This window comes from Podarcis muralis, chromosome 7 (assembly GCF_964188315.1).
Source record: "Podarcis muralis chromosome 7, rPodMur119.hap1.1, whole genome shotgun sequence".
In the NCBI taxonomy this organism is placed as follows: Eukaryota; Metazoa; Chordata; class Lepidosauria; order Squamata; family Lacertidae; genus Podarcis; species Podarcis muralis.
Window position 1 is genome coordinate 69,041,837 of NC_135661.1, and position 27,663 is coordinate 69,069,499.

Genomic DNA, 27,663 nt, shown 5'->3' on the forward strand with positions numbered 1-27,663 from the left:
CTCTCAGCACCACGCCACTCCTCGTACCTTCTCCGCAGCCTTTAAAAAGGCTCTTCGACTGTCAAGGAGGGCGTTTAAGGTGCCCACCGAGTCACCAAGTCCACAGGCATCCGCGCCTGTGGTTTCTGAGGGTCCCCGCGTCGCCGGCACGGTAAGACCCGTCCTCAGCAGAGCCGATTCCCTCCGGAGCTCGGAGGGAATCCGCCATTAGCCGATCGCGTCAACCCGGAAGTCCCATTATTTGAGACATTCTGGGGATCCTACTACAAGCAGGGACCTTGTATAGTGATCTGGAATGGCAGGCTGTGAACCGCGTTAGATGTTTGCACATTGCAGACAAGATCCATCCACTCCCTGTTCACAAGATTTCAGATCCCGGGGAGATAGCAGGACCTGCCATCCCATTGATCGCCAGGTTTGATTCAGATGATCTGATTGGCTCCCTCACTGCTTCATGTGAGTCCCTCCCGAAGTTGCGTGCTTGGTGGAAGAGAATGACCATCTCAAATAGAAGGAATGTACTGTTCTTTGGAATGGGACGCGGGTGGCGCTGTGGGTAAAAGCCTCAGCGCCTAGGGCTTGCCGATCGAAAGGTTGGCGGTTCGAATCCCCGCAGCGGGGTGCGCTCCCGTTGTTCGGTCCCAGCGCCTGCCAACCTAGCAGTTCGAAAGCACCCTCGGGTGCAAGTAGATAAATAGGGACCGCTTACTAGCGGGAAGGTAAACGGCGTTTCCGTGTGTGGCTCTGGCTCGCCAGAACAGCGATGTCACGCTGGCCACGTGACCCGGAAGTGTCTCCGGACAGCGCTGGCCCCCGGCCTCTTGAGTGAGATGGGCGCACAACCCCAGAGTCTGTCAAGACTGGCCCGTACGGGCAGGGGTACCTTTACCTTTTTACTGTTCTTTGGGCTAGAAATGTAACAATGAATTCAAAATAATAAATGGGGATGGTTGGCCAGCCTCTTTCACTAGTCTGTCTGTGCAAATCCTATTCCTTTGTCTTGTTCTTATGCATGGCTTTCAAAGTGGATTATACAAATTTGTGGGGGACATTACTCTCAACAGCTGCTAGCCACAATGGCTATGTTTTACCTCCAATGTCAGAGGCGTTATGCCTCTGAATACCTATTGCTGGGAATCCATTTCAGGAGGTCAGAGACCTGTTGACACTCATGCCCAGCTTGCATTCCTCTGTTGGGCATCTGGTTGGCTACTGGGAGAACAGGGTGCTGGATTAGACAGGCAATTGAACCGATCCAGCAGGGCTCTTGTTATGCTCTTACGTTTTACACTGGAATATTTAAGACTGGAGCAAAGAACACACAACCCTATCTTTTTTTTAAAAAAAGATAAAATTAAGAATAATATTTCATTTCCAGGGACTATTCAGCTTGGCTCCGGCAGACAGATTACAGACCTCCAGCCTTTGCAATCCAACCGCAGAGTCTGACAAAGCCCCCATGATCACAATAAAGTGAATTATAGCTTTAATGCAAGCAGTATTATTCACATAACCCCTAAAGCCTGTTTCTGCCAAGGTGGTTTTGAATAATGCTTTTGGACTTCTCCATCCTGCTGTTTGTACCTTGCCCCTGTCCCTGTCTGTGGAGTCGAAGGGCTTTGCTTCTCTCTCTCCCCCTTCTGCTTTTCCTTCTCCTAAAGAGAATATAATCACTCGATTCTGCCTAAAATTAGAGGCTGCTGTAAAGCTTGTGTGGCAGATGATACTGTTTGTGAATAGTGATCTTTGCAAAGCAATTGCCTGGTCTGTTCCTCCTTAATGACATCCTTGAGAAAGGGGAATGAAAGGCGGGCTGGGGGAATCTGTGCTAAATCAGTGAATATTGATCCTAGTTATGGCTCTTTTGCTTGTTGTTTGTCATTGTTATTATTGTGGGTTGTTGATAATTAGAGGGAATGACAGGGCTCCACTAATCCAGCCAAATTGCCTGGAGATTAGAGATTTACACAAGGCCCCCATCAGTGGCTGTTGGAGCAGCTGGTTACGAAAGCTCCAGGCCTGAGTAAATGGCAGCCACTCCATCCTTCCTGGCAGAGTATGGTGTGTTTGCAGAAGCCTAATGCCAGGTGCTACTGTGAACCATCAGGACTGGGTTCACAAGGGAGGGGGGATAACAAATTGATTAATATGGATTGAGGCCCATGTCAAAAACATCTGAGAGAAGGTACAGTGAGGGCTAGCTCCATGTGAAGCCCCCTTCCCAACATCATTCACCATCACTGACCCCTGAAGGATTGTCAGCTGCAGATAGAAACACTACAAACTACAGATGGCGATAGCAATCTGCCTGCCATTTTACATTTCCCACAATGCATTTTGGGGGAAAGGCCATAGCTCAGTGCTGGAACACCCATCTTGCATGTAAAAGGTCCCAGGTTCAATTCCTGGCATCTTCGGGTAGCACTGGGACCATCTCCCTGCCTGAAAACCTGGAGAGCCATGTTGGTCAGTGTAGGAAATACTGAACTTGTTGAGCTCAGTGTAAGACAGCTTCCTCTCTGTTTGCATGTTGGTGTTGTGTCCCTCCAGATCACTGTCAGAAATTCACAGTGGCAGCTTGTCTTCTGAGGCTCAGTCGCCACTGTCAGTTGGCTCTGCCAGGGCCAGAGAAATGGGTGAGGGACATATCCATGTAATTGGCCTTGCCCAGAGCACATGGACTTTCAAAGCTGTCCAAGGGTGCTGGGTTTTGGTGGTGGCCCTGTTTCTGGGGGCCCTTGAGCAAGAGACACGCTGCAGGAACCCTTCTAGACCTCACCCAGCTTTTCCTTGTTGCTGGTACTGCTGCCTGTTCCATTGACTTCTTCCTTTAGGTCAGGGTTGTGGAGACTTTTTCAGCCTGAGGGCTGCATTCTCTCTTAGACATCCTTCCATGGGGCGTGCCAGGGACTGAAGGAAACTGGAGTCCTGAAACATCTGGATGGCAGCACAGGTCCCTTAATCCCAGTCTAGATCACACTAGGAAGCTTCCTCCTGCCAAATCAGAAAATGGGTCCATCTAGCTCAGGATTGTCTACACTGACTGGCAGGGGACACTCCCAGCCTTATCTAGAGATGCCAGAAATTGAACATTCAATATAGATGCTCTTTCACAGAGCTGTGCAGCTCACTGTCTGACCTAATTGGTGTAGCAGGACAAAACTGAGCGCTGGGATCCAACTGGGGGTTGCGTGCATCAGACCCTTCCTGACACTGCTCAGATATGCAGCCTCCTCCTTCTCATCTCTCCTCATCCTCTCCTGTCTTGCCTTTAGTTAGCGGGTTGACTGCCTTGGCTCAGCAAAAGGCAATTAAGCCGTCCCCATAAAATAAACATGAGCGAGAGTCGCCTGCCGATTCACCAGGCATGTATTTGCCTGAGTGCTAATTTGTGGAGGATTGAGGGCTCAGTCTGCAGTGATCAACCCAGAGTGCTCTGGATTATGCAAACGCAGTCCGGTAATGGTGTGATTTCTCCCTCCTCTGGCTGCTGAAATTTATGTTCGCAACCTAAGTTGACAGGGAAGTTTCATTCCTTGGATCAAGATGACTTTCCCACAGCCTGTGTGATGTAATGGGTAGAGCAGTGCTAGCCAATGTTGGACTAAAACTCCAATCATCCCTGGCCACTGGGTGTGATAGCTGGGGTTGATGGGGCTTGTAGTCCTACAATGTATGGAGGACACCGTGTTGGCTATCCTGGGTTAGTGTCTGACTAGGAGCGGCAGGACTTGGGTTCAAATGCCTGCTCAACTCCACAGCTCACTGGGTGACTTTGAGGTGACCACCTCTCAGTCTAACCTACTTGGCAAGGTTATTGAGTCAATAAATTCCAGGGGTAAAGGGAGAACCTGTCTGTTGCACTTGGAAGATGGTGTGTGTGTTTTGGAAACATGGTTGAATGCTTATGGATAGTAGAATCTCAAGTGTCTCTGTAGAGTCCTCTCTCCTGCTCATATGAGGTTTCAGAGTCATGTTGCTTCTGGGTCCTATCTTTGCCACAGGATGTTGCAACAACAACAACAAAAACAACAACAACAACAATTTATTTATACCCCGCCCACTCTGGGCGGCTTCCATTGGGATATTAAAATACAATGACCTATTAAACATTACAAGCTTCCCTAAACAGGGCTGCCTTCAGATGTCTTCTAAAAATCTGGTAGTTGTTTTTATCTTTGACATCTGGTGGGAGGGTGTTCCACAGGGCGGGTGTCACTACCGAGAAGGCCCTCTGCCTGGTTCCCTGTAACTTGGCTTCTCTCAGTGAGGGAACCACCAGAAGGCCCTTGGCGCTGGACCTCAGTGTCCAGGCAGAATGATGGGGGTGGAGACGCTCCTTCAGGTATACTGGACCAAGGCTGTTTAGGGCTTTAAAGGTCAGCACCAATACTTTGAATTGTGCTTGGAAACTTACCGGGAGCCAGTGTAGGTGTTATATGGTCTCAGTGGCCGCTCCCAGTTACCAGTCTAGCTGCCGCATTCTGGATTAGTTGTAGTTTCTGGGTCACCTTCAAAGGTAGCCCCACATAGAGCGCATTGCAGTAGTCCAAGCGAGAGATAACTAGAGCATGTACCACTCTGGCGAGACAGTCTGCTGGCAGGTAGGTTCTCAGCCTGCGTACCAGATGGAGGTGATAAACAGCTGCCCTGGACATAGAATTGACCTGCATCTCCATGGACAGCTGCAAGTCCAAACTGACTCCCATTTCAAAGGATGTCCAACTCAGCATGCAAGACAAGTTGTTGGAGGATACGCCTATCATTTCCCAGTAGCCACAATGGTTATGTTCTACCTTCACTGTCAAAGGCAGTATGCCCTTGAACACTAGTTGACCACTGTGAGAACAGGATGCTGGACTAGATGAGTCTTTGACCTGTTCCAGCAGGGCTCTTCTTATGTCCTTAAGCACACTTTGTGCATGTGGAATCTTGCCATCATTCCATGACTCCCTTCGGTGTTCTGACTGCTGGATTCCAATGCTGGGGAAGATCCATGGTATATTCCTCCCAGGAACATACAGTCTCAGCAAACAGATGGTGTGCGTGTATGCTTGGGTGGACTGGGGGCTGTGTATTTTAAATACTGCCTCATTAATATATAATGACCAACATATGGAAAGCTTAACAGAGCGCTGGGATGGAACTCGGAATGGAACATTGCCCATTTGGGGGTGCAGTTGTGCCCCATGATATTCCTTGATGTAGTTGTTAGGCTGTGAAAACAGTACATCTGCGGGGAGCAACTTTAAGCATTGCCAGTTTGGGGAAATGTTTGTGTTCATGATATTCCCTTGTTGTAGTTAAGCTGTAAGGAAAGCTATCTTAACAAGACTGTATTTTGACACCCACCCAACCACTTTTCTTCCCCAAACCCTTCCTTGTTCCAGTCCCCGGAGGCATTGCTTCGGAGTCCCTCACATTCACCCCCTTGGAGGACATGATTTTTCTGAAATGGGAGGAACCAGTGGAGCCCAATGGCCTCATCACGCAGTACGAGGTATGTTGTAAAGCCCTTTTGGGGATTCCTTGACTTTTTACCAGCATTAAAGAGATCTTATTTATTTTATGTATTTGCTATTACATTCTGCTTTATCTTTCTGAATAAACACAAAAGTGGCTGCTATACAAAGCACGGAAACAGGAACACGTCAAATGCAAGAAACAGTACAGTTTAAAAAACACACACGAAAAAACCAAGGCTGAGCTGGCAACAGATCCACCGAATCCACAGCAGCTGGAGATAAGCACCAGCTAAAAAAAATCAAATGGAAACAGATATGCTTGCTGAAGCAAAATTCAAGAGCAAAAAAGAATTTCAGTAGAATCTGAATGCTTATTGCAGAGTCAACTCTTTATTTGGTGTCTGAAGGTGCACAGAATCATGGATAGGTGGTCCCTCTGGAGTGGGGGTTAGTCTGTGCACTGAGAAATTCCTCCACCTGATAGATATCCTCCAATCTTCAGCCAGAGTGAGCTCCCAAACAGGACCTCAGCTGTCGATCAGAATGCAAGAAGTGCTATGCATGGTGGAGTGCGATCTTTCATATATCTCATGGCCCTTTGGGTATCTAGGTCCCCAAGCATTTATGGCTTTACAGGAAGGAAGCAGCTCCTTGATTTGAGCATAGAAGCAATATGCAGCCTGTGGACATCAGACAACACTGGAGTAATATGATCAGTTGACCATATTACTGGTGGCAACATTTTGTGTCATTTTACAGTTCCAGGCAGTTTTCATGTTGCAGTAGTCAAGCCAAGTAGTCAAGCCAAGTGTATTAACTACATGATATTTATGATTGGGGCACCACTGAGCCTCTTGGGCTTGCTGATCGGAAGGTCTGTGGTTTGAATCCGTGTGATGGGGTGAGCTCCCGTGTGAGATTAGGCAATCCGTCAGGTAACCTAATGCCAAACTGTTTAAGTCTGTCTAGTTTATTCCCAGTAGTTTGAACTGAGTCTGGAAATAGACTGGAAACCAGTGCAGTAGAGTATAGCAAGGTCACATCTACCACATCCATTATTAGATTGTTGCTGTTCTTGTTTTATTATGCATTGTGTGGTTTTTTACTGTAACTTTATGTTGTGAACCTCCTTGAGATCTATGAATGAAGGGCAGTATATAAATTTAATTACACCGTCATAGCCATCACTCTTATAGCTCCTTAACTGTCATGGGTTCCCAAAATAATTGTGGAAGCTGTAGTTTGTTAAGATTCCTCTAACAGCTCTCGGCACACTTAACAAACTATAGTCCCCAGAATTCCTTGGGGGAAGCAGGTTCCCCAACCACCTCAATTGTGTATAGGGTTGGGTGTTGGTGTGGAGCCAGTTGACAATAAGCTTGAACTGCAGAGCATGACATGGATGCCGAGCTCCAGAAATTCTGCGAGCTGTCATAACAGGGCAGACATCTTGGGCAACAGCACACCTGGTGATGGGCCTTTGCATGTCAGGCTAGGCTTAAGCAATGGATAGAGGTTGCTTTTTTTCTCAGCAAGGCATTTTCGTCTCCATTCAAAGCGGAGAGAAAAGGGATACATTGTCTTTTGATAGTTTATTGAATGAAGATAGCTGTGTGGTGCGCTTTTTTTGGGGGGGGGGGGGAATTCTTCCACATCCCCTCCCAAATGCAGCCAGGCAAAAAAAACCCCCTCTCTTATCTCTTTTTTTCTGCTTTTCTGCCCTCTCTGGCATCAACAAAAATTATTAGAGCGCAGAAACAGCGGCGTGAAGAAAGCTGATTCTTATCTCTGTGCTGCTCTGACTGCCCTGCCTTGGGCTGAACGCTGCCTCCCGGAGAATTGACACAGGCTCCATTGTAATTCCAGAGACATGTTTTACAGTCTCGGAGATTAAGGACAACTTTATAGTTCCTTCCAAACCCCATTGTTTAGAATGCAGAATTCAAGCAGCTTTTCTTTCCCCTTTCTAAAAGTTTTCAGGCTGGCCCCATTCTCACCGTGGTGATAAATTTTGTTTCTGGACCACTTGAGACTCCAGGCAGGGGATCACAATTGATTGGCTCCTCCTCTATACCAGAAGCATATAGAGCGTGAGTTGGGGTAGGGGGAGAGGGCAGGAGAGAAAAAAGGAATCTGAGTGAACTGCCCTCCCCTGCTCCTGATCATCCTCACTGGATGTGCTGATTAACACCAGATGAAAAGGTCAGAGTAACATCACAGCCACCCACTTTGGCCTCTGGACACACAAATTTCTGTCTCTGGCCAATAAACTTTTGCCCCTGTCCTTGCTGGCAGCTGGCATGCGACCCTTGGAAAGTGGCTCATGCAGGAATGTTGCCTAAGGTTCCCTACCACTGGTATATGTGAGTGGTGAGCCCTTGCTTGGAATTTGAAGTGATAGTCCAGACAGTATCTCTCTAACTACCCTACTGAGAACTAGGGCACAATATTTCACTGAATCTCTACGGTTGGTTTGTTATGGCTTTCCAGGTGAGTTCAGCCCCTGCTTGCTGTAACACATCAAAAGAATAAATAAATAAAGAAAATAAATAAAGAAAGGCAGTAATAATAATAATAATAATAATAATAATAATAATAATGCCCCTGGAAAACACCAGCAGAAGGGCCTCCTGTTGGTTGGTGCACTGGGCTTCCATTCTACTGTTTTTGGAACATAGGAAACTGCAAATATCCTATTTTATTCCATTGGTTCAGCTTCCTTGATGTTCCAATATATTGCCTACTCTGACTGATAGCAGAAATGGCAAACTAATTAGTATTAAGGATGTGCACCCATCAAAGAATTAAGTTCAGACCTTGATCCAGAGCTTCAGAAAACATACTTCCTCTGTCTGCAGTGCTTCAGAGGCTACACAGTTGAGCTCATGGTCCAAGGCTAAGTCTACTGTGCGGGGAAAAAAAAGAAAAAAGAAAGGGGGAGGAGGCTTTGTTATCCCCAGATCAACAGCTATAACTTAATCCCTTTGGGCAGAAGTGGATGACATTTGTAGGCATGGTGTCCCCTTCAAAGTGTCTAGTTGGCATCAGTCTGTCTTGAGAGGAAATAGAAGAGTGTGCCATCAGAGGTAAAGCCAAACCATTGGAGAGCTACAGTGCCTGCTGTGGCTGTAGAGACCAGTAAGGGAGAGACATGTTTCATTGAAGCTGGGGTGTCTGTCTCCAGGCACTGCGGTCATCTGAAAGGGATCCCCACAAGGCAGGGTTAATGTTGCCAGCCTTCATGTCATGTTTGCAGACATCTTTAAAATCCAGAGTTGGTCTGCCAACAGGCCTGGTGCCTGAAGCACCAAATTACATGCAAATAGAGCCAATTTGTGTGTGTATTTGATTGTGTGTTTGATTGTTGTAACCCGCCTTGGGACCCTGTGATGAAGGACAGGTAATACTTGCAACAACAACAATTCTTCACCAGATTTGTTTCTATATTCTGATGCTGACATTGTCTTAAAGTATATCCATTTCTCCTAGATCAGCTACCAGAGCATTGAATCCTCTGACCCAGCAGTCAATGTCCCTGGCCCACGACGTACCGTCTCCAAGCTCCGAAATGAAACTTACCATGTTTTCTCCAACCTGCATCCTGGGACTACCTACCTCTTCTCAGTGCGGGCACGGACTGGCAAGGGATTTGGCCAAACGGCTCTGACCGAGATCACCACAAACATCTCAGGTTGGTGGCAAGAAGAGCGAAAAGGCTGGGGTGTTTTTTTTCCATCTACGCTTTGCTCAAAGTTACAACTTGTCCTGGAGTTCTTTGGGTGTCTGCCATTGCAAATTGGATGGGATGTGGTTTGGATGTAGTGAAAACATCTGGCAAGCCAGTGGAAGTCATTCCCCCCCCCTTTCTTTTCTTTTCTTTTCTTTTCTTTTTTTTAGCAAAAATGATGCTTGTGATGAGCTGGCTTTCTGCTGACAAGCACGCCCATATGTGATCATGGCACTGTTGTAAGGCTTCACGCCAGCTGCTAATGCAAAGGGATTGTATTAACAATTCCAGCTTTCTAGTTCACTCCCCCCCCCCCGCTTCTCCTCCAGATTTCACCTATCTTTTCTGCACACTTCTACTCCTTTTTCTTTTCTAGTTGACATGGCCTTATTTTAATTGTTCCCTTTGCAGCAATTCCAGCAGGATATTCCCTGCCCTCACTCCCGTCTCACAGCTTTGGCATTGCAGTCCTAAATAGTGATCCCGCTGAAGCTTGTAATTACTTAGCAACAGAAACTTCCTTTGTGGGCTAAGGCCCCCCGGGAACATTACATTTCCCAAGTTCCCTGGTAACTGGTATGCTGCTGTTGGAGTTACAAGTGGAAACGAGGAAAGTCATATGTAAAGGTCTGGAGTGAGATTGGTGGTGGTGGTGGTTGTTTGCTGCCACTGTCGGATATATATGAAGAGTTTCCTATGGTGAGCATATACAGGAGGAATGCGAAGGCATATGTTCTCTGTCTTGCTCCCAGTTATGGGATCAGAAGTCCAGCATGTTCTAAATTTAGAATTGGGCTCATGGAATAAGAAAAGCAAGCAGTAGTCCTACAGCCTACCACAGATTCAGGCCAAGCAAACCTCATATAGTCCTTATTCGAGTCTTGTAAGAAGTGGCCAAGTCTTGCGAAATGTCACAACAGGCTTGGCATTCTCATGGGATTTGGGGAAAGTACTGTGGGAATTGGGTGCTTCGGGGCCACTCTGTCCAGCTAGATGCAGCCATGGAGTGTGGCTGGGTGGTGGCCACCTCAGCCTTTTCTCCTTGGTACTGTGGCACCTGGCCAGCTGAGAACCAACAGCAGTGTGGTGGAAGAATGGCATTGTGGTGTAGATATACCATTTGCTCCTCTACCTCAGGCAAAAATTGGTTTTTTAAAATTTCTCTCTTTCTCACTAAATCAGTTGTGCAGAACCAAGCCCTTAGTCATTAATGATGTGATCAGAAGATCCTGTTCACACCAGTCTCCAGGGCAAACAGGTAGAGGTTTGAGCAGTGATGTGGCATGGAAATCTTTCTGAGTAAAACACTTCCAGCGCTTTATTTTTCTGCGGAAAATTCTCCCATTTCTTCAGTTCATTAGGCACCACAATTGCAAGCGAATTGCAAATACAGTTTGAGGCCAGCTTAGCAGTTTCTAAGTTCTGAGCTTTATTTATTAACTGCAAGCGATGCTAAATTAAACATGCTAAATTAGCATTCTCCAGGGCATCAGAAAATTTCTCAATGCAAATTAGGTTACTTTTCATAGGGTTATTTTTTGGAAAAATTTCTGATCCAACATTTTCTGGGGAACGCCCATCGATGGTTCCAAGCAGGCTTTCAAACAAAATCAGTCAGTGCCAAAGTGGGAGTACAAAATTATGCCATGTGGATTTTCTTTGGTTTTCGTCATTTGATTTTGTCCCAAGGAGATGCAGACATTGGTAGAACGTGGACACCCTGGTGGTGTTGCTGATGGACTGATGCCACAACTGTGCAACCAAAGAGCATTTTCATCACGCTAAAGTTGTGTGAAGTTGCTGTACATATTTTGTTACTTGGAAATGCACACACAGAGAGAGTATGGTTCAGTCTTCAAAGCCTCTTTGCTTATTGGCCCATCCATGAAATCTTCAGAGAAGTACAGCTAGTTAGTGGCTGAGGGGCATCGGTCTGATGCCTGGCAGCCTACTGAGAACTGTGCCGAGAGCCAGGATTTTCTCACCATAGCCCGTATCACACATACATTGCTTGGTATGCAAGAAGCAAGAGGTTGTCGACTTGGTATGCAAAAGCATCCTGCAATTCCAGTCCTAGAAATCCTCCGTTTGCAGAGGATTGGGGTCCCTTGTGGTCTCACCCAGCTCCACCATTCTGTGATTACTGGCTCTCCAACAGCCACTGAATGCTAACATTTTGTGCTCCAACACTGACTGCTGCTGAATTTAAACCAGCGAAATGCCTCCAAGTAGTTCTCTCCAAAAGCTTTCCAGACCCAAAGCTGGCTTCTTGTTACAGTGCGGCTTAAAACATTCACAAGTAATGAAAGTAAACCCAGTTTCCCCTTCCCACTTTGTATGATGGTCACACTTACTCTGACCAGGGACCTGCACCCCCGCATTGCAGTGCAGGGGTGGAGGTGGTGAACTTTTGAACCTTTGGATTATTGTAGTCATGTTTACTGTTTTGTCCCAGTTGCTGCAGCAGGAGCTTCTGGGCTGGGACCCCAGAGTTCCTGCTAGGAACCCTCGACTCCATGTGTGAGTCCCCAGAACTGTAGTATGGAACATCTCTATGGGAAGAAAAATATTATTAGGCTGTAGACTGTCTCTACTCAAACCTATTGATCGTTGAATCCTTCTAGGCTGGGGAGGGTCTGTTTGGGCTGGATCTTTGCCTAGATAAGAGTGGCTTTCCTAGGTGTGGTGTGTTTCAGTATGCTCTTTGGATTGGACTCCTGGCTTTGTTCATTGGCTTGACTCTTGTCTCTCAGCTTTGGTTCTTTGCTAAACTTTTCCTCTGGCACAACGTGGGATTTCTGGTTCCTGGAGCTCCACTATGATAACTGCCTAAAACTCAGCCCTGACACAGCTGCATCCCTCACAACTGCTAGGCCCTATAGTGGAGGTCCTCCTGAACAGCTAAGAAGGCAGGCTCCACAGGCCCTTGCGACTCAGCCAGGCCAGGCTCTGGTTGGTGGGTCATAACCTTTAATGGATGCAGTCCATGATGAGGACTGCATTGCCCCAGCAACAAATCATTGTAATTTTGAGAGGTGCTGCTTCATTCTGTGGGTGCTTGAGGCTCTCCTGGGGAGCGGGCAGTGCTCAGTCAGGAGCTGAGAGCATACAGGACCTTGGACAGCACCATGTGCCTCTGCTAAGAGATGTTGCCTCTGCAGGAAGCCATAGCCACTGAAACCTCATGTAGACTGACAAGGTCTACATGAATTGGATCTGCCTCCCTGGAGTAGCTGATCTTCTGTGAGGCTGGGTAGGCACACTTACAGCTTGTGACCCATCATCTTAGAGGATGGTGGAAGGGTTGTGTCTTTCAGCCAGAAGGACCCAGAATATAGTACTAGTGGTGCTCTCCCTGAGGAAGTAGCCTCTACCTTATCTTCATCCAAGTCTTCTGAATATGGCAAGGTCATCAGGTCATGGGTAATGCAGTGGGGAAAATAGAGTGCATCTGCTGCACAAAATAGAGTGCATCTGCTGAAAGGAAGACGTTGGGTTTCTCTGGAGCAATGAATAGCAACTGAGCAATTGTTGCACAAATGCACCAATCGTCTAGAAAGGCTCTTGCTCTTTCCAGATGATGTTTCCTTTGTACCTCACAGCTGTGATATGTGCTAGGACAGGATAGTCTGGTATAGGATGTGTTGCAAGAGAGAGATGTCACAGCTCCAGCCGTTCTTTGGCAATCGGGATGAGTGGCAACTCAGTGCAGCTGAACCACACATCCTACTGCTCTGATTCCTTTAAATATGCTTTCCCTTGAAATGGATTCTTCATGCTCCAGAGGCCCCCTCCTCCTTTCCCAGCTACCCTGCAGTCAGAATTCAAATGGGGGGCAAAAACAGTATGCATTACATTTTACAACCCTGCTGGATAATTTACTTGCATGGCGGTCCAAAAGCTGCCTTGTTTACATTACGGGGGCTTTTGCTCTGGAACACATTTCCTAACTCAGTGGAGCGGCTTTGATGGGATCTATTAGTGGGGGTGGTCTGGGAAAGGAGAAATTGAATGCTGCCGGCCCTGTGTCTTGCTAGAAACAGTCTCAGAGAAATGATATTATCTGCATGAGTGGGAAATGTTGTCTGAGGTGGAATAGATAAGGTGGCATCACTGAGCGAGGAGAGTTTGTGTTTTTCATTAAACAGCACAGGACCTTGAGTGTGCTTTTTCTGCACTGAAGTTGATGATTTAGGGAGATAGATCTTGTGTAGGTCAGATGGATGCTGATGCCACAGACACAATGACTTGATTTTGTTTGCTTTTAATGTGATAAGCATGTGTGTGTCGGTGTGTGCATGCAGATTATAGGAAGCTTAGATGAACAATTGGTCTATATGGTCCAGTGTTGTATACTCTGATTGACAGTGGCTCTCCAGGGACTCTTGCTGAATTCTTTCCTCAGTTTGGCTTAGTTACTAAGCCACTTGCATCAAGGCTCCCCACACTTCACAAGGAGACAATTACAAAACCCAGTATTAGGTGAATATGGTTATAATTATGAAGTTCTCAGTTAAGAAAATCACACACATGTGTAAAACAGGTAAACATACAATGGGAAAAATGGTTAATAGTCTGTTTTGATTTTTTTAAGCTCAGATCTGTCCAAGGTATTCTAAATCTTTGTGAATATAGTTTTCAGGTTGATCAGGTTGCCTGGATATTCCTCCCACTTATTGGTGAATGGTAATCCACCCTCCACCCTCCTTGCAAGAGTCTGTGGTGTGCACATTGCTGATTACACAAGTACCAGCCTATACATTAATCATTTTTGTTTGTGAGCTTACCTGATACTATTTCCCCCCAAGTGAAATGCACTTTTTAGGTAGGTTTGGTTAGTTTCACTTTTTGCTTTTTGATAGTATATGGAACAAAGCATTCCCCCTCCCCCACCTTGGCTGGAGGCCAAGAGAGCATCTTTGGCAAAGCAGATGTTGCTTCTTCGATGCATGTAGTCAAAGAGAGAGAGATGGCTGCCCTGCCCTGTGCTTTTGTTTTTACCTGCACAGGTGAGGCCACGCCCACCTCTAGTCACATGCAGAGGAAGTCTGTCCCAGCCCAGAAGGAAACAGGAAGTTTACCTGCTGTCTGGACAAACATTCCTCCCTGGGTGTAAACATGTTCACTCGAGGAATGTTGTACTTGACTGCTCTTGTATTTCACATCCCACAAAAAGTCCCAAGTGCTCACAGAGCAATCACTCCATCCTCATCATTCCGGCTGCACTTTGCCGAACCCTTTCCAGCTCTGCAGTATCCTTTCTGAAGTCAGGCGACTAGAACTGTACACAGTATTTCAAATGTGGTTGTAGCATAGATTTGCGCAACAGCATCAGAACATTGGCAGTTGTATTTCCAGTTCCTTTCCTAATGATCTCTAGTCTAACATGGAGTTCGCCTTTTTCACAGCTGTCGTACATGGGGTCAATATCTCCACTGAGCTGTTCTCTGACAGAACAGAGTTGGAAAGGCCTCCAAGGGTCCTCTTGTACAACTTTATGCAATGCAGGAATTCTGCCCAAAGCCATCCCTGGGGGGCACTCAAACCACCAACCTTCTAGCAGCCAGACACACTGACTCATTTCTAGGGTCTTATTCCTGGTCAGTTGCCATCAGTTCATTGGACATTCCCATCAAAGCTATGTCCCCTTTCCCTCACATCCTTCCCAAAGTTTGGAGAGTCATTTCTGCTTGTTGTTTCTTACCTACTCGAAAGCTGCAGTGAAAACGACCTTTCGCAGGAATGGATCTGTGGAGTGCTGGGTGCCCTGCTCACTGTAGGACTGGATGCACTCACCTCTGACAAGCTGACAAGTGGATTTGTGGCTTCCTGCCCTTTCCTATCAGCTGCTACACAACATCTTTTTTAAGTAGAAATGCCAGAGATTAAATTTGGGGCTTTCTGCATGCAAAAGATGTTCTCTAGTCACTGAGCCGTGGAAGAGCAATTGTTTTTGCTGGCAAAAACTTGTCAGAGGAAAGTCACCTGTCCCACAAATAAATAGATGTTCCATCTCTGGGACATGGGATTAACATTGCCTGAAGATGAAGAGATTAGCTTTCGGTTTTGATCATTTTTTTTTTTTTTTTAAGGAAGCAGCAATACCATAGTTCTTAAAATCTTGGATCTCTTTGCACTGATAGAACCAGTGAAGTCGTTGAAATCACTGAAATTCTACAGCAATGCATTTTGCATTACAATCCTATTCCATGGTATCCAACACTGTTTAGGCCCTAGTTTAGGATTGCAGCCTGAAAGTGTTGAGAAATGATCCAGTCAATGTACAGAGTGACTACAGTACAACATAAAGTGATGGTCACCGACTTGGATGGCTTTAAAAGAGGATTAGGCAAATTCATGGAGGATAAGGTAATCAATGGTTGTTAGCTATGATGGCCATGTTATCTCCCCCACTGTCAGAGGCAGTTGCTGGGAACTGCAAGAGCTGTTGAGCTCAGGTCCTGGATTTCCTGTTGAGGCATTTGGTTGGCCCCTGTGAGAACAGACTTCTGGGCTAGGTGGACTTCTGGCCTGATTGATCAGGCCTCTTCTTACATTTGCATTTTTTGTATCAGAAGAGCACCAAGTCTCCCATTTCTCTGTGTAATACACGAGTGTGCACATATTATGAAATGCATGCTTTTGCCATTACGGCAATGAACCTTTGTTTGAGAAAAAGAAATACATCTTACATCCCAGGCACAGGACAAATGTTTCTTTCTGGATGGTGCCAGGATTAGGGTGGGCAAATCACTCTTATTTTCAATCTGTTACATTGTTCTGTCCTCTTTTTATTTTTATTTTAAAATGATATTTATTAAAGTTTAACAATTACAAAAAAAGAAAAGCAGCCAATAAAAAGTTACAATACTTCAAAAATAAAAGAAAATACAATAAAAAACAACAATACGACAAAACAATAAAAAAGAAAAAAGAAAAACATTTAGAAACAAAAACATTTTTTTTTAAAAAAACCATCCAGTATTTTCATATCTTTATCTTTCATTTACTTATTTCCTTGACTTCCTCACACCTCCCTTTTTTGTATTCTAATTCAATTAGTTGTTTCAGCAAGTCCTTTCCCTCTTTCTCAAATTTTGTTCCATAATTTATCTAACGCAATTTAACCTTAAATTTTACCCTTTGACCCGTTAACAATCTATTTTTACTTAATTCTTTATAACATTTCTGCTAAAGCCATATAACTTCTTTCCAGCATCCTTCTAACATTCATTTATTTTACAATATTTCTGTAAATATACTTTAAATTTTTTCCAATCTTCTTCCACCGACTCTTCTCTGTTCTGTCCTCTTTTTACATTAACCTCTGAGGGTGACGTGAGGCTTGTTTTCCTTTTCTCCCGAGGAGGGGGTGCATATGATATGTATGCAAGGAAAAGAAGCCTCTGCCTTTGCCTCTGCCTCCACTTCCCCATCCTTCCCTGTGGCATCCTGACCTCTCAGAGACAGTAGAGCAGGCATGCAGAGAGAGGGATACCTGTCCAGAGGTGGCTGCATTCTGTGTTGCTGTGACTCACCTGTCCTCAGGCGATCAACCAACAGCCCATCCTCCTTCGTTGCCTCCAAAACTCCATTCAAATGTGCCACCGCTGCCTACTGTTGATTGAGATGGATAACAAGGTCACATGTAGTCCTGAGAGAGAAGCTGGAGCAGTGAGGCTGCTTGCAACACCTGTGGTTCCCAACTGAGCCATGGCTATGTGCGAGGTAACCGCTGCACAGGAGAAGGCAGGATGCCGTTGTCATTTGGTGAAAACCCCAGACATTTTGTCCAATTTTAAAAATATGCTGGGACAGAAATTTTACCCCTAAAAAAGAGGAGATGTCCAGGAAAAAGACAATGTATGGCAACCCTAGGGCCCTATTTTGATGCTTTTTTTGATGCTGAGTACTGCATCCGAACATTAAGGAAGCATGGAAATCAGTGAACGGACAAATTCTAATCCATGCATTTGTCCAGGAGGTATAGAGCAAGTTCATTTGTATTGGAAATAGCAAAGATTGCACCCCAAAGCATGTCATTCCAATTAGAAGATGCAGTGGGATCCCAGAACTTGAAATGGTGACAGATTTCCGAGTCCCCTTTTTGCCAAATGAGTAGACTATTACTGATCCCATCAATTGCCCTTTCTTTTTCTCTCTGTTTCAAGTTTTGGCAGTGAAGCTAGTCACATCAATGCCCACAGTCTGTCATATGAGCTCCTAGTTGTGCCAAAGCTGAAGAGCTGGGAGGGAAGTTTGGGTCTGTAGTCATACAGCCAGGCTTTCTGGGAGACAGAGAGGAGGCCAGGCTGGCTCTCAGGAGGAGGCAAAGCTGGCATTCTTTAGAAGATTGTCTACTGCAGAGATAACAGAACCCCCTGCTGCCGCCACCCCATAATATATGCCAAGGGGAAGATTACAGAGAGGAAACAAAATACTCTGCCTTGCAGAGGCACAAACAAGGGATTAATTGGGCTTCATTAACAAGCCATACAGTACTTAGGGCTGTTTGCTAATGTCTGTGGTGTAGCTATTAACAGTGCTGAATTGGCTGAGATGTTTTTTAATAGGGACACAGGAATTAGGAGGCAGCAGGAGGTGGACCTGAGTGACTGCTGATTAATCAGGACCTGCAGGCTGTAAGCAAAGGGAGAGCGAGGGGCAGGGGGTTTCTGCAAGGGAAATGTGGAAAGGTTTTGCTGCATTGACTGAAAGGACGGCTTCGGACAAAGCAAGGTCTGCGGAGGTACATTTTCACTTTCCGGCAAACTAATGATTCTATTAGCTCCTTTACCAGTGACACTCCAGAGTTTCAGGCAGGGAACATTCCCAGCTGTACCTGGAGATGCCGGCAATCGAACCTGGGTCCTTCTACATGCAAAGCAGCTGCTCAACCCTTCACTATTCTTTCATATTTCTGTAAAGAACTTCATCTTTCTGGTTCCCCTTCCAATTTTTTCCTTTCAGTCAGCATGTCGTCCCTCCCCTTGTTTTTCACTCATCCGGCTCTGTCAGAAGCAGAGCCAATTAATATGTCCATCCCCTTCCTTTCTTCCCTTTCTCTTGTCAGAGCAAAAAGAATTGTGGGATAACCATGGCTTTCAGAATAATCAGTGTGCAATGTGGATGGAAATGAGGTGCAGCGTTTTATGTTGGCATAAGCCGGGGACATTATTCAAAAGGAGAGAACTAGTCAATGAAAAGAGAGCCGAGGGTTCTCAGTTCCATACAGCTAGGGCTGCCAGACATCTAGGTCTGATCTGAAGTCCCCAGGCTTGCCTGGTCCCCTCCAGGTGGCAAGTGGAGGGCTTGAATCTTCAGGTGCACAAGAGTGCCTTTAATAATAATAAGAATTATTAAGAAAATAAGCTGTGCATACAGCTTGCAGGCTTCAGTCTGGCAGGAGCTGGGTGAAAATGATAACATAGACACTTGAGGGAGGGCTGCCTTCCTCCCCTCCCCTCTCCCAATTAACTCCCATCTCCAGGGCCCACACTGTGATGGTTCCAGGGACAACATTGTGGCATCACCAAAAGCCTCTCCTCCATGACACCACCAGAGGCTGCTCATAGATCTCAGATTTGAGCCCTGAAATCTCAGGGTCTGGGATGCTCCTGACTTGGCAGCCCTACACACAACACACATTCCCCCCCCCTCCCAAAGAGCAACCCCCAGTCCCCCAAACATTCATGACTTTGCTTCCCTCTGAAATGTTGTCACATCTGGAATCCAAGAGCTGATTCACATGCACATCAAAGAATGCTAACTGGATCAGTTTACCACGTGGGAAGGAGGCAGTTGCTGGCGCTCGTAATTCATCCCCCCAAAAAAGTGCCATGGGAGTTTTGGTGAAGGCCAGTTATTTAAAACGAACCAATTGGATTTGTCTTTCTGATTCATTGCGCTCATGACTTGGAGAGGAGGCCGCCTAACTGCTCTGTCAAGATGTTGTTCTAGGCAGCGGGAAACAGCTACACCTAGGCTTCTTGAGGAATATGATCTTTGCAAATTCCCATTCAGCCTAATCTGATCTGCACCTTCCAGTTTAGTGTGCAGATTGGAATCAAGTTATCTGCGGGCTTTCACACTTTAAGAAGCAGTTCTCAGCTCCAGAACCCGGGAGCAGAAAAAAAATGTGCCTTGCAATGATGGTGGTGGGGATAAAGATGTGCCCCCTCCATCCCCATTCTACTGGTATTTCCTGTTCATGGCAGTGCCATCTGGAGAGGGCTTAACTGATGTACCCAGGGACTGGGGGTGGGAGGACCAGATGGAATGGCATCCGATGGAGGCAGTTTTGAGAAGGGAAGAGCCAAATGACAGGTGGTCTTTACCATGGTTGACGGGGGCGGGGGAGACTTCACTGTATTATATCACTCTCTGATATATCTGGATGGCTTGAAGGAGCGTCTCCATCCCCATCATTCAGCCCAGACACTGAGGTTCAGCTCCGAGGGCCTTCTCCCTATAAGAAGTGAGGTTACAGGGAACCAGGCAAAGGGCCTTCTCAGTAGTGGCACCCTCCCATCAGATGTCAAGGAAATAAACAACTATTTGACTTTTAGAAGACATCTGAAGGCAGCCCTGTTTAGGGAAGTTTTTAATGTTTGATGTTTTATTGTGTTTTTAATACAGTGGTGCCCCGCAAGACGAATGCCTCGCAAGACGGAAAACCCGCTAAACGAAAGGGTTTTCCGTCGCGGAGGAGCTTCGCAAAACGAATTTCCCTATGGGCTTCCTTTGCAAGACGAAAGCCCATAGGGAAATCTCCGGGACAGCGGGGAAGCGCAGTGCATCTTCCCCACTGTCCTCGGACCTCCTCCGTAGCCTGGCGGCGGGGCGGAGGTCTCTCCGCCCCCCCCAGGCTTCGGAAGGATGCTCCGAAGCCTGGTGGGGGGAGGAGGTCTGTCCGCCCCTCCGCCAGGCTTTGGAAGGATGCTTCGAAGCCTGGCGGGGGGGGGGCGGAGAGACCTCCTCCCGCCGCCAGGCTTCGGAGCAGCCTTCCGAAGCCTGGCGGGGGGGGGGCGGAGAGGTTTTTTAAAAACCCCGGGACAGCGGAGGACTGCCGCCCGCCAGCATTTTAAAATCGCCCCGGACAGCGGAGAAGTCCCCCGCTATCCCAGGGTTTTTTAAAATGCTGGTGGGCGGCCGCGCTGCCGCCCACCAGCATTTTAAAATCGCCCCGGACTGCGGAGAAGTCCCCCGCTATCCCGGGGTTTTTTAAAATGCTGGGGGTGGGAAGAAAAGCCCCCCCAGCCTTCAGAAGAGGTCGGGGGACAGACTGTCCCCGGACCTGGTCTGAAGGCGGTTTTTATAGGAACGCATTGATTGATTTTCAATGCATTCCTATGGAAAACCGTGCTTCGCAAGACGAAAAAATCGCAAGACGACAAAACGTGCGGAACGAATTAATTTCGTATTGCGAGGCACCACTGTATTCTGTTGGGATCCTCCCAGAGTGACTGGGGAAACCCAGCCAGATGGATGGGGTATAGATGATGATGATGTCTGGTGATGGAGACAATTCTGGTAAAGAAGGAACCAAATAGCTGTTGCTTCCAACCAGAGCATCTACAGGAGGACTTGCGCTGTCTTAAATCAGTTTAAACCAATGTAAATGTACAACCTCTCTGAGTTCAATACATGGCTTGCTATTTCCGATGAAACATCACTATGCTTGGAATTCACAAAAGCCCCAGGATTGTCCTTCTTGAGCTTATATCCTTTCTGATCACTGTCTTTTGTTTTCCTTTTTAGCTCCTAGCTTCGATTATGGGGACATGCCTTCCCCTCTGGGAGAGTCGGAGAGCACCATCACCATTCTGCTAAGGCCGGCACAGGGCAGAGGTGCCCCTATCAGGTACAGGAAAGCCCATCTACTCAAGGAACTCATGCATACCACCTTTCAGTTTTGAGACAACAAAACTTCATTTATGAAATGGAAGGTGGATTGGCCTTTTCTCTCCCCCCTCCTCCTTGCTTAAAAAAAATATTAATTGCAGTTCCAGAGGTGGGTTGGATTTGGGTCATGACTGTGGAACTAGCAAAGGGCTTAATCCTTCCCACCCACCCCCCATGTCATTTGCTCAGTTTGGAGTGCTCTTGTATCTTCTTCCAAGGTGACTCAACTTCTGCTTTCCTTGAAGTTCTATTGTATGTAACAGAAAAAGGAGCTTTTTAGCCTCTAGGGAGGAATCTCCTCACACTTATTGGCTTATAGGAGCCAATCATAGTGAAAGGAGGTGAGTCAGTAACTGCGGATTGGCTCATAGTCACTCCGAAGAAGGCAGCTGGGAGGAACGCCAAGTAGGAGCTGTTCTGTATGCTCCATTTAGGAATACTGAAACCATAAGGTTCTTCACTTTCCAGGGACCATGCTGCAGAAATAGTAATAAGTCTTTGACCCCCTGCAACCCCAGACTACTACACATCCGATTGAGAGCCATCCACAACCTGAGCAAGAATGGAAATGTGAGGGATATGGCTGACAGCGTTCCTCTTTGCCATCTTTGTAATTAGACTTTAATGCTGAGAATTGGCGAGCGAGACTTGATTCACCCACTGAACACACATGCCTCCCCACCCTAGGCACCTGTCTTTTCCAAAGATGGCAAAGGTTTGCCTGTTGATTTAATGCATCCCTTTTGAAAAGCGCTGGTTTTAACACGGTCTGTGCCACAGTACGAAACCTGCCCATGAATGCTTTAGGGCATTTAAACAGTCCCTTCTGACACACTGTTATTTGCCTTTCTGCTCTTGGCTGAAGGGTAGAGAAAGTTACAAATAGTGCCTCTGACTTGGCATCTTTAATTATATATAACCTACAGACAGCCAGGCCTGATGTGTGTGTGTGAGATCAGCTGTGCTTGGCCTGCAGGTCACAGCCGTGGAGTCTGGAGAAAGGGAGAGGGAGGGAGGGAGGGAGGGAGAGAGAGAGAGAGAGCGCCTTTGTGGATTTCCTGCGGCTCTTGCTTGAATGTCTTGAGCAAGTGTCTTTGCATCCCATGTGCACCTGCTGGACGGAATCCTCTTCCCTTGACTTTGGCAGCAAGGCAACGCGAGTGCATCATCCTCAAAGCTCTGAGCCTTAAGTCTGGCAGCTGCCTCTTCTAAGACTCCTTAGCCAAGCCATCCATCATCTCCCTTTGCTAGCTATTCCTGTTTCTTACAAGATCGGGTAGCATAGAAATGTTGTTAAATAAATGATCATCATGCGAGGAAAGGGGATGGCAGCACCTCTGCTTCCACGAGTTACTTGAAACTCACCGGATCTTCTGCCAGTAAGGCTGAACATTTGTAATCTAGTGTCTGCAGGATGATGGTATAGCCAGTAGACTCCAGCATAGACGGGCATTGGCAAGCCACAAACCCCCATGACTGTACATTTGACTGTACATGGCTCCCCCCAAAAGAATACTGGGAATTGTAGTTTATCCCTCACAGAGCTATGATTCCCAACACCTTCAACAAGACTACAGTTCCTGGAATTCTTTGGTTGGATTATTCTCCAAGGGTTTGAAAAGGCAGCTGTAAGTGCAGGTGCCAACCCCCTTAATCTCAAAGCATTCTGATTTATTTCAGCCTGGATGCCTCAGCTGGTTAGAGCCTTTGTGCTGATAATACCAAGGTTCCAAGTTTGATCCCCATATGGGACAGCTGCATATTCCTGCATTGCAGGGGGTTGGACTCAGGGTCTCTTCCAACTCTACAGTTCTGTGAGACCATCTGATTTCACCCCTCTCTGTTCTCTTTCTCTCTCCAACCCGCTTCCTTGGACTGTGTCCCCAGCACATACCAAGTCGTTGTGGAAGAAGACAGGCCTAGGAAGGTCAAGCGGGAGGTGGGGGGCCAGGAATGCTTTCCAGTGCCCCTCACCTTTGACGACGCCATGTCCCGTGGCTCAGTTCACTACTTTGGAGCCGAGCTGCCCCCCAGCAGCCTCACAGAAGCCAAGCCCTTCACGGTAGGGGACAACCAAACCTATAGCGGCTACTGGAATCCACCGCTGGAGCCCAAGAAGGCCTATCTCATCTACTTCCAGGCCATGAGCCATCTCAAAGGGGTGAGTAGCAATGTGTTGGATTAAAATGTGATCAGCTGATAGCCTTCCATAACCTCTGGAAGTTTTGGAGCTCTGGGACTACCACCAAGAAGGCACTGCTGCTTCCAGATCAGCTGGAACTTAAAGTGGGGAGCTCACACTGACTGATCTTAATTCAATTTGCAGCCATTGTCCCGGGGCTAGCTCAGCCCCCTGAGATTTTTTTTAAAAAATCAATGATGCTGAGGATTGCATTTCACAAGGGCAAAGCTAGTGAATCATCACTGCAATGGTGGCTGGTGGTATAGTGTCCCATTCACCTAATAGACTAGCCTGCACTGCACTGAGCTACACCCTCTTTCCTTAGTCTGTGTATCATTAATGTCCAATCTCAGCTGCTTCTGCCTCTTCCTGCCTGGACCTGAGAGACATCCTTGCCTTTTCTAGCAAAGAAATGAGCAGCGGTGCCATCAGGGCAGGACTTGGGGGCAGCAGAATCAGCAGGAGACCTTCTGATGCTCAGCTATGGTCCTTCCCCGTTTGCCATCTTTGGAACGGTGGTGGTGATGGGGTAGAGAGTATGTAAGACCATTAAGTCCAAAGTCTAAAAATAATCAGACTGCACCATTGGAAATGAGAATACATGGATTTTCTTCAGGCTGTCTACAGAGGGAGAAGGGTGGGGATCTTGCTCAGGCATCTCAGCAAGAGACAATTCATTTGACACCCTTTCTTGCAGCGACTCCTTGCATCTGCTAACATTAGGAGATGTCCTCCAAGGACTCCAGGCCTGTCCCCTGCAGCTGCCCCAGTGGGCTGTTCTGTCCTAATCTGCAAGACGATCAAGCTCAGCCTAGCTTCAACAGCCCAGCTTTCATTGCAGAGACAAATCTGATCTGACTAACCCGAGGTTCTGTTCCACGTCTGGGCAAATCTCTTTCAAGGTGACTGCTGGAACAACAGGGGGCATCCTCCAGAGGATCCTTGATGCCTTGACTTGACACGTTTCTGCAGCTTCCATCTGAGCCACTGGGGATGCAGAAGTGGGCAGGCAATGTATTGCCGCACCCATAGAAGTCAAAGGCTGTAGAGCCACATGAAGGAGTGTGTGCTGCCAGAGAGAGCTGGCAAAGAAGCAGGAAGGGTTGCCATTACATGTAAATCCATCAATTCAAATAAGGAACACAGGAAGCTGCCTTTGACCAGGTCAGATTATTTGTCCATGGAGCCCAGGGTTGTCTGCTTTGATGAAAAGCAGCTCTCAAGGGTCTCAGCCTCAGACTGCTTCCCACTACATCCTTGCTAACTGATTATTTCAATTAGAGATGCCATGGATTGAACCCAGGACATTCTGGGTTCATGTTCTGTGTTATGTTCTGGAAGCAAGGAAATTCAAATGTTACAGGACCACGGACAGCTCCAAAAAGCTACCGTGTTTTTTGCTCTATAAGACTCACTTTTTCCCTCCTAAAAAATAAGGGGAAATGTGTGTGCGTCTTATGGAGCGAATGCAGGCTGCGCAGCTATCCCAGAAACCAGAACAGCAAGAGGGATTGCTGCTTTCACTACGCAGCAATCCTTCTTGCTGTTCTGGCTTCTGAGATTCAGAATATTTTTTTCTTGTTTTCCTCCTCCAAAAACTAGGTGCGTCTTGTGGTCTGGTGCGTCTTATAGAGCGAAAAATAACCCGACATTGCTACAACCAATGTTGGGAGCGGATTGAGGACTTTTATGCCTCCTCTAGGCTACACCCACTAAAAGCATTTGGTGTGGTTTTTTTCTTCTTAGTTTTAGTTTTGGGAAGGGAGAGATCACTGGGGGCATACATGATAGAGGTGTCTAACATTATGCACTATGTAGAGAAAGTGGACGAGGAAAAAAGTTTCCCTCCCCTCCCTCCACCTTATCCATAATACAAGAACTCAGGGTTGCCCAATTAAATTGATGAGAGCAGTTTTCAGAACAGACCAGAGAAAGTGCTTCTATGAACAATGCGCAATTATCAGTGCTACAGATGTAATGGTGTTAGTTTAAAAACAGGGTTAGACAAATTCATGGAGAATGAAGAATTTATATACACCATAAATTTAAAACACCTCTCCCCTAAAAAATAAATAAAAATAAATAAATTAAGGGAATTGTAGTTTGTTAAGGGTTTATATAGCTCTGTGAGGGGTAACTGCAGCTCCCAGGATTCTTTCAAGGTGTGTCTCTGTGTTTTAAATGTATGCAACCTAAGTCCATTAGAGGCCGTTAGCTAGGTAAACGAAACCTCCAGGTTCAGATGCAGTTCCTCTAACTGCAAACTTGGGTAGTGAGTGCCAATAAGAATGGAGCCAAATGGGGCCACTGAGAATCATAAGAACATAGGGATCTGCCTTATACCAAGTCAGACCATTGATCTATCTAGCTCAGTATTATCTACACTGACTGGCAGCAGTTCTCCAGGATTTCAGGTAGGAGTTTTTTCTGAACTCTACCTGGAGATGCTGGGAATTGAACCTGAGTCCTGCTTGCAAGCCAGATGCTTCAGCACTGAGCTATAACCCTTACCCAGAAACTAGATGGACATGTTGACATGCCCCAAAATGTCTTGATATATTTTTTTTAAAGTGCTCTCTGAACAAAGAAACAAAGATGGGGGGTGGGCAGTGAGACAATATGGATTGAGTGTGCTCAGTAGCCACTAAACCTTGGAATGGCCTCCATGAAGGTCTCCTTTGTGCTATTGAGCACTAATTGCTGGGATTAGCATTGTTGCTTCCATGCCTTGCTTGTGGCCATCCCATAGGCATCTGACTAGTCACTGTGGGAAGCAGGATACTGGCATATGTGGAGCGCCGGTCGAATTCTTAGAACTGTAATGACCCCAGGTTGGTAATGATTGACAGAAGCTGTTAATTTCACAGTCCAGCTGCAGGGAGAATAGAATAGCTGCCTGTGTGAGCAGGCAGGGGAGGATGTCTTGGAAAGCTTTATGCCCCAGCTGAGGTTCTTTCCAGCCTCCTCCTTATTGCTGCAGTCTGGTTCTCATGCACCCAGCATCCAAATATCCCAAATGGCACAACAAGGAATCCTAACATAATGAGTAGATATAGATTATGCACATTAAGGAAAATGATGCCCATTTGTTTCATTTCCATTCTTCCATCTGCAGTGATTGTGTTATTAGCATGGCGTTTTGGCAGGCGGGCAGGCAATGCAGGGGGGTGCTTGAGGAATCCCACTGGGCTGGCGAGATAGAAAGGGAGGAGACAGGCAGTGCAGGAAAGAAAGGAAAGGGAAGAAAAAAATGGTTTCTCAGCTGGGCAAGTGAGATGGCTCTCTATCAACCTGAGAGGTGACCGTATTCTTTTGTGTATAACACGCCTTTGCGTATAAGACGCCCCCTATTTGGGGGGACTCCAAATTAAGAAAATGGGGGGAGATTGCTCAGAGTTGTTGAGTTTTTTTGGGGGAGGATTGCCCATAGTTATTGAGCTTTTTATGGGGGGGGGGTAGCCCAGAGTAGCAACAGCCAATTAACACCAGCCTGGCCACAGCAACAAATAACACACCAAATAGCCACTGACCCCCAATTTTTAACATAATTTTAAAGGAAAAAAGGTCATCTTATACTGTACACGGAATAGTATGGTGTATTCATTTCTATCCATAGGCCTTAAATCTAAAGGAATTCAATGCCATGGAGGAAATTACTGTGCAAACTTTGCCAGTCACTGCAATTGGCATCATTACGATTTAAGAACCAGCTTTTAAATTGGGGATGGGGAACCTGTTGCCCTACAGATATTGTAGGGCTTTAGCTCTCATAAGCCATAACCAGCATCAGGGGGGCCATCGGGGGTACAGGTGGGCAGGGAGCCAAGGACCCCCCCAAAAAAATTTTCAGTGAGGGGGCTGGGGGGGGGGCATGGCGACCTTGCACACGCCATGTTGTGTGGTGTGTGTGAGTATGTTAGTTGTAAATTGGGGTTTTTCATGCTCATATTGCTATTTATTTAAAAGAATGCATATATTGCTTATTAGTTCAAAAATATCAAAGTGGTATGAAGCCTTGATGTCTGGAAATACCTATTTCTGGTGGGATGACTGTGATGGGATGCAAGCAGGCAGAACAATATTCATTCTAAAAATAAAGGGTAAGTTCACATAAAGCTTCGACCAGTAAAATCTGACTCTCTCTTTTCTTCCCTGTTAGGAAACGAGGCTGAATTGCATCCGAATAGCCCGGAAAGGTAATCATTCTTCTTAGTGCGTTTTGCCTATATTATCCCCGTCTATTGTCAAATGGCCTTTCTGATTTGCACCCTCTTGCTGAGTGACATGCACTAGTTTTACTTCCATAGGTTAGCGGTTTGCCACGAAGTGGCTGCTGGTGAGCCAGACAAGAGTTGCAGAGCCAGCCCATGATAGTTTGCTGCCTG

General features: G+C 46.5%; 1 protein-coding gene across 9 annotated transcripts in view; it reads left to right on the forward strand.

Moving 5' to 3' along the window:
• PTPRU (protein tyrosine phosphatase receptor type U) overlaps positions 1-27,663 on the forward strand; it is a 368,985-nt gene that overhangs the window by 233,984 nt on the left and 107,338 nt on the right. For all 9 annotated transcript variants that reach the window (XM_077932039.1, XM_077932040.1, XM_077932041.1 and 6 more), the window contains exons 9-13: positions 5,391-5,500; positions 8,955-9,156; positions 20,953-21,055; positions 22,984-23,257; positions 27,438-27,474. In XM_077932039.1, coding sequence (XP_077788165.1) covers positions 5,391-5,500; positions 8,955-9,156; positions 20,953-21,055; positions 22,984-23,257; positions 27,438-27,474 — 726 coding nt within the window. The remainder of the gene's footprint in view (positions 1-5,390; positions 5,501-8,954; positions 9,157-20,952; positions 21,056-22,983; positions 23,258-27,437; positions 27,475-27,663) is intronic.